General features: G+C 34.2%; 1 protein-coding gene and 1 pseudogene across 1 annotated transcript; one reads left to right on the top strand and one right to left on the bottom strand.

Moving 5' to 3' along the window:
- Positions 1-2,544: 2,544 nt before the first annotated feature.
- On the top strand, positions 2,545-5,536 carry LOC130818459 (uncharacterized). The gene is made up of 7 exons (XM_057684630.1): positions 2,545-2,601; positions 2,647-2,804; positions 2,955-3,054; positions 4,060-4,140; positions 4,265-4,412; positions 4,579-4,795; positions 5,446-5,536. The coding sequence occupies exons 1-7, from the start codon at positions 2,545-2,547 to the stop codon at positions 5,534-5,536; spliced, it is 852 nt and encodes a 283-aa protein (XP_057540613.1).
- Positions 5,537-5,561: 25 nt separating this feature from the next.
- LOC130818458 (uncharacterized) lies at positions 5,562-7,136 on the bottom strand (annotated as a pseudogene).
- Between the last annotated feature and the right edge of the window lie 214 nt (positions 7,137-7,350).

Below are 7,350 nucleotides of genomic sequence, written 5' to 3'. Positions count from 1 at the left end.
GGGAAACACGCCCTTTGAGAGATGGGGAAATATGCAAATTGAAAAACAAAATTGTCACGTATCTTGCTAATTTTGTTCTTGGTAAATAATGTAATTAGTTTAGATTTAGGACTTTAATTTGTATATGTACTTATTATTATATTTTATATACGATCGAGAGTTTACAAAGAGATTATTGGTGATTATTGGTGTTAATTGGTGATTATCATTGGATTAATCATTGTTTATTACATTGTACATTATTGGATTATTTAATAGTATTAAAAGAAAAAAGAAATATATATATATATATATATATATATATATATATATATATATATATATATATATATATATATATATATATATATATATATATATATATATATATATATATATATATATATATATATATATATATATATATATATATATATATATATATATATATATATATATATATATATATATATATATATATATATATATATATATATATATATATATATATGCTAGAGACAATTTCTGCAATTCAAGCGTTACAGATGATAAGACAAGGAGTTAAAGGGTTCTTATGTTTTGATACTACTGAGGAAGTGAAACCTAAACCTAGTTTGCAAGAAACCCCGATCGTTCAAGAATATTTTGATGTGTTTCCTGAAGAATTACCTGGGATATCTCCAAAAAGAGAAGTAAACTTCCATATTGACCTTATTCCTGATACCACCCTTATTTCTAAAACTCCTTACCGTTTTGCTCCAGCTGAATTGGCTACGCTGAAGAAGCAGCTAGATGAATTGATGGAAAGAAGGTTTTCATTTGACTTAGTGTTTCACCATGGGGAGCTCCGGTTCTCTTTGTCAAAAGAAAGATGGGAGTATGAGGCTATGCATTATAGAGAGATCAATAAGATTACCATCAAGAATCGTTATCCTTTGCCAAGGATAGACGACCTTTTTGATCAGTTGGGGGGAGCAAGGGTCTTTTCGAAGATAGATTTGAGGTCTGGTTATCATCAATTAAGGATTGCTGAAGAAGATATTCCTAAGACTGCATTTAGAACCAGATACAGGCACTATGAGTTTCTAGTAATGCCATTTCGTCTAACGAATGCTCCAGTAGCATTCATAGATCTCGTGCAAAGATACTTCAACCCTTACTTGGATAAGTTTGTAGTTGTGATTATCGATGATATATTGGTGTATTCAAAGAATGAAGAGCAACATCAGAAGCCCTTAAGGATAGTTTTGCAAAAATTGAGAAAGGAGAAACTTTATGGCAAGTTTAGTAAATGAGACTTTTTGTTAGAAAAGATATCTTTCTTAGGGCACGTTGTTTCGAAGGATGGAATTTCTATTGACCCTGAAAAGATTAGGGCAGTGACAGAGTGTCCGAATCCAAGGAGTGTTACTAAAGTAAGAAGTTTCTTAGGCTTAGCAGGCTATTACAGGAAGTTTGTGGAAAAATTTTCTTAAAATGCCCGACCGTTGTTTGAGTTACTTAAAAAGGGAGTTCGATTTCAATGGGGCGAGAAGCATAGTAAGTCACTAGATAGCTTAAGAGGAGAGTAACAACTGCACCCGTGTTGACCATGCCCGACTGTGGGAAAGCATTTGAGCTATATTGTGATGCATCGAAGGTTTGAGATGTGTGCTAATGCAAGAAGGCAAAGTAGTAGCTTATGTGTCAAGGAAATTAAGGCCACACGAGTTGAATTATCCAGTACACGACATTCAACTTGCAGTCGTAATTTTTGCCCTGAAGTTATGGAGACATTATCTTTATGGAGTACTATGTAAGATCTTCACTGATCATAAAAATTTGAAATGTGTTTCCAATCAGAAGGAGTTGAATATGCGACAAAGGCGGTGGCTGGAAATCATTAAAGACATTGAAGTTGACATAAATTATCATCTTGGAAAAGCAAACAAAGTGGCAGATGCATTAAGTAGAAGACCGATGATATCTGTAAATGCTATAATGACGGTACCTTGGGGACTATACCGAGAAATCCAGAAGTTAGATCTAGAAATTGTTAATCACTATCAAGTTGTTGAGTATTTGGGAGCAATGATTATACAACCGACTTTGTTCGAAAGAATTATAGAAGCACAACAAGAAGATCCCGAGATAATCGAGTTAATCATTCGAGTTCAAAGAAAAAAGACAGAAGCATTCAAAGTGGGTAACAAAGTTGAATTAAGAATCAACGGGAGATTATGTATACCAGACAATACTGAGCTGAAACAAGAGATATTGAAAGGACACCAGGGAATGTTTCACTTACACTCTGGTAGAGATAAGATGATGGAAGAATTAAGAAAACTATTTTGGTGGAAAGGTATGAGAAAGATGTAGCTGAATTTGTATCTTGGTGTTTGATTTGCTAAAAGGTGAAATTTAAAAGGCAGAAAAGTTTTGAACTACTTCAACCACTAGAAATTCTTGAATGGAAATGGGATTCCATATCCATGGATTACCAAGAACGCAACGAGGAAATGACATAATTTGGGTAATCGTTGATAGATTGACCAAAGTTGCAAGATTCCTGCCAATGAAGGGAACATGGTTGACACTTATGTTCGAGAAATTATAAGATTACATGGAGTATCGAGAACCATTGTATCTGACAGAGACCTAAAGTTTTTGTCATGATTTTGGGAAAAGTTTCAAGAAGCATTCATATCTAAACTGTGTTTAAGAACCGCATTTCATCCAGCTACTGATGGCCAAGCAGAAAGAACCATCCAAACGTTGAAGGATCTTTTGAGATGTTGTATTCTTGAATTTAGTGGTTCATGGGAGCAGAATTTGCCTTTGATAGAGTTTTCATACAACAACAGCTATCAAACCACCATCAAGATGGCACCAAACGAAGCCTTATACGGGAGAAAATGTCGAGTGCCGTTGTGTTGGGATCAGATGGACTGAAATATACCTGAAGGACCAGATCTTATCCAAGACTCTATTGATAGCTTGAGGTTGGTGCAAGAGAACATAAAGACAGCCCAAAGTAGAAAAAAGATTTATGCAGATAACCGTCGCAGAGTTTTGCAATTCGATGAAGGTGATAAAGTATTTCTAAAGATTTCACCAACGAAAGGAGTCCAACGCTTTGGAATAAATGGGAAATTAAGCCCTAAATTATCAAACCTTTTGAAATTTTGAAAAGAATAGGAGAAGTGGCATACAAAGTATCTTTACCCCCAAAGCTAGAATTTATAATGTATTTCATGTTTCTCAGTTGAGAAAGTATATGCACGACCCATCACATGTGTTAGTTCACGAACCCCTTCAAATTGATGAAAACCTGGTTTATGAAGAAAGACCAATTAGAATTTTGGATCGTCAAGTGAAAGAATTAAGGAATAAAAGAATACCTCAAGTTAAAGTGCTATGGTCAAACCATCATGTCGAAGAAGCAACTTGGAAAAGCGAAGCTGATATGAGAGAACGCTATCCCCAGTTGTTCTTTTAGGTTTAAGTTTCGGGACGAAACTATGTTAAGGGGGGAAGAGTTGTAATAAACCCTTTTTCTTAATCTTAAATATTTTGACAAATTCAATCATCGTTTCGTTTTATTATTTCTAATTCGGTTTTGAATTTTATTCCAATCATTCTTAAGTTCTTGATTTTTTTTATAATTTATTTCTCTTAAAATAAAGTATTAGGTTTAAATTATAAGTTTTTTTTTATATTTGGTAATTTCATTTTTTTTCTCTCCCTCGGTTTAATAATTATATTGTATTTTAAATATTAAGTCCAGGTAAATGACCTATAATAACTTAATCTTTTTATTTCCATTATTATTTTATGAAAATAATAATAATAATAATAATAATAATAATAATAATAATAATAATAATAATAATAATAATAATAATAATAATAATAATAAGGGATATTATCAATGGTACCCCAGTTAATTTCAATGGTACCCCCCAAGTATATGCTAAATACAACCGCGACATGATTAATCATTTTTCCGATAAATGTCCGTTAAATTTTGAATTTAACCTAACCATGGTTAGTTTCTTCTTCTTCCCTTTTCCCTTTCCTCTTCTTGCTCTCCTTCCATAGCTGCTTCATCTCAAGCCCGACAATAATCAACCCGAATATGCAGAAAAGAGCGAACAAACTTCTTTCCAACAAACAAAAAGGGTAAAAAGGTGTTGGATTTCAAAGATTGGATTTTTCTAGTAATGCCCATTACTGGGTTCATCTCAAAAAACCCCAATACCATATTGTTTACTATTTCAAGTAAGTTGGTGAATTACTCTTTAAGTTCATCTTGGTGGGTATTTTTAATTCATCCAAGAAAATGGGTTCTTACCAATTGGGTGATTCCACCTTTTATTCTCTCATTGATACTTATGCTAATTCTGGGAAATTTAAGTCATTGGAGAGGGATTTTGATAGAATGAAATGTGAATGTAGAGTTTTTAAAGAAAAAGATTTCATTTTAGTGTTTAAAGTTTATGATAAAGCATTTTTCGCATGAGAAAGCCATTGACTTGTTTAATCGAATGGATGATGAATTCAATTGAAAACCGACTATTTGATCGTTTAACTCGATTTTTTATGTTATTGTTCAAGTAGGTCAGTTTGAGAAGGCCTTGAACTTTTATAAAAGTGTTGTTGAATGTTGGAATATGATGCCTAATGTTCTAACTTTCAATTTGATGAACTGGATTTCGTTGTCGAGCAACAAATTGAGTGGAGTTATACCATCTTGGATTGGTAAATTGAGTAATCTTGCCATTCTCAAGCTCTCGAACAACTCGTTTTATGGTGAAATCCCATCTGAGATGAAGCAGTCATGGAAGGAGAGCAGGAAGAGGAAATGGAAAAGGGAAGAAGAAGAAACTAACCATGGTTAGATTAAATTCAAAATTTAACGGGCATTTAACAGAAAAATGATTAATAGTGTCACGGTTGTAATTAGCATATACTTGGGGGTACCATTGAAATTAACTGGGGTACCATTGATATTTTCCTGTAGTACAGGGGTACCATTGATAATATTCCTAATAATGAAAATCATGAAAAAATTGGATTATTATATGTAATTTTTCCAATTTTTTAATGCTTATGGATTTTACATACTTTTCCGTAACTGTATTTTAATATTTTGATATTGCTTATAATTCTCACATGTTTCGCACTAATTTTAATTTAATATTTCTTAATATGGGTGATCTTCATATCTTTTTTCACTAACTATTGTGTATATTTTTAATGCTTATGGTCCTTTCTCCTTTCCTGTTCTCCATTAATTTTTATTCAATAAAAAAATATTTTAAGCATCTAAAAATATTTAATTTTTTTAATTTTCATGAACATTTCTTATGTTACAAATGGTGCTATGAGGGATCGACCCAGGGGCTAGGAGTGGATATATGTACCCTAATTTGCCCACACGTGAAGGCACTGCATTTAAAAAAAATTGACATTATGCTACTGTAGGGTATCCAACTCACTACCTGCATGTTGCAAGGTAAGGGTGGAAAACATTTATGACATTGCATTACCCCAATATCATCAAGCACACAACTAAAACTACTAAGTCAATACCCTACGCCCTACGCTAAAGCAGCTCCAGTCATATTTACAAGCGTAGCATGTCTAGTATTGGGGTCAATTTTAACCTGCAGGCCTAGCTGAGCAAGTTCAGGAACCTCTACAGTGCCTTGCATCTCCATATCAGCAACAATCTGCTTGTTATCATCATTACCTTGCAACAAATTGCTGGCACACCATATGCCCCATTCCCTTAAGAAGGGATTATCGTCATCGAGAACACATTGCTGTAAAAGAAGAAATATACAGTTCTTTTTTCTCACTTCATCTTGTACATTTTTCCTTCTGTATAAACAATTTCCGATGACTGCAACAATGTCTCTTCTGAAACCCAGGTATGGACACATCTTTGGCGAATGAGAAGATGGCACTTGGTTCATATCCGGTTTCATAGTTTTCCTGATTGATGTTGGTAATTCAAGCTCATTGAGTAGGGATAATAGCAAATCCAAAAGCCCCCTAGACACTAATGAAGCTACAACATCTAGAATTTCGTAATCTTCAGAAACTGTCGTACTCCCTTGCGCACATACATCTCTCAAAAGAATGAGCGAGTATCCAAGGACAATCAATAGAAGGGACGCCAGTGGGCAGCTTTGACTGGCCCCTGGTGTAAAAATCGATAGCTTTGATAGCATTCTCAAAGAACCCAAGAATATATACAGCAAACTCCAAACCAACATGAATATCCTCGAGTCTTTCATTCAAAGTTTCAGACACAATGCGCAAAAGGAAAGCTTGGTCTCCTGTAAAATGAATATTTCTACTTTCATGATCTTCTAGTTTGTCAAAGTCATCATTTAGATACTGGAACAATGCAGGTAAACGAGATTCCTCCAAACAAATTCTTGACAGTAGTATCTTGACCCAATCTTCTCCAAATCCAACTAGTAGAGATAATAATAGAGACCCCAATTAGACTCCAAAACATGTAAAGCTAATGAAATTCGAATAAAAAATATAATACCTTCTGAAGCTGTACGAACAATTTCAGCAATGATCGCCAATCCTGGATTTCTGCAAAGCTCAGAATACAAGTAAATGTTTCCATCGCAACAAGTACAAATAATCATACTCAAAGGATCACAAGTTTCCCTTCTGCGAATACTAGCGATTCTGAGAAAAAAATCAGGGAAAAATTGGACCCATATTACACACTGACTTTCCTTCCCGGAAAGTGAAGAATTTGCTACCACCTGTAAGGCAGTGTGTACAATTGTGCAAGCTGAATTATCAGAATCATAGCCCACAAAATTGATTGCACTGGAAACGATTGCAGCACCGTTCTGCTCAATGAACAAAGCCTGATTCACCGCATCTCCTGCACATAGATTTCTGAGAAGTCTAAGAGACAGCAAGAGAACAGGATGTGCCGATGGATACGAGAGATGCTGAAGTAGCTGGAGTACAATTAGGAGTATATGCTTCGATGCAAGATCTGATCGTCCATCATCGCTTTTTGAAACAACAATAAGCTTTTCTAAGGCTTCACTCAATGTTGACGAATTTGAAGCCTTTAGCAATGGCTGTAGAACATCCTTTGGGACATTTAATTTCGCAGACATTGCAGCATTCATTTTACTGCACAAATTACCAGAAAACACATTAGTCATATCTGTTCGAATTTGGTCATTTAAAAAAGCTTTGATGACTACACCACACAATAGCAGATAAACTGAACACATATTCTAATGCTTTACTACATTATCATCCAACAAGGAATCATATTCGAGGGTGAACCACATGAACATTGAATAAGAAAATAATTTCACCATCACTTTTAGAGTTCAA

This window comes from Amaranthus tricolor, chromosome 7 (assembly GCF_026212465.1).
Source record: "Amaranthus tricolor cultivar Red isolate AtriRed21 chromosome 7, ASM2621246v1, whole genome shotgun sequence".
In the NCBI taxonomy this organism is placed as follows: Eukaryota; Viridiplantae; Streptophyta; class Magnoliopsida; order Caryophyllales; family Amaranthaceae; genus Amaranthus; species Amaranthus tricolor.
This window is presented reverse-complemented; position numbering and strand designations above follow the sequence as displayed.

Excerpts from the sequence above, each read along its gene's own strand:
- LOC130818459 (XM_057684630.1), top strand. The coding sequence starts at position 2,545 with ATGGTTGACACTTATGTTCGAGAAATTATAAGATTACATGGAGTATCG. Across the intron at positions 3,055-4,059 it reads AATTCGATGAAGGTGATAAA|CTGCTTCATCTCAAGCCCGA; the intron begins GTATTTCTAAAG and ends CTCCTTCCATAG. Across the intron at positions 4,141-4,264 it reads CTTTCCAACAAACAAAAAGG|TTCATCTTGGTGGGTATTTT; the intron begins GTAAAAAGGTGT and ends TTACTCTTTAAG.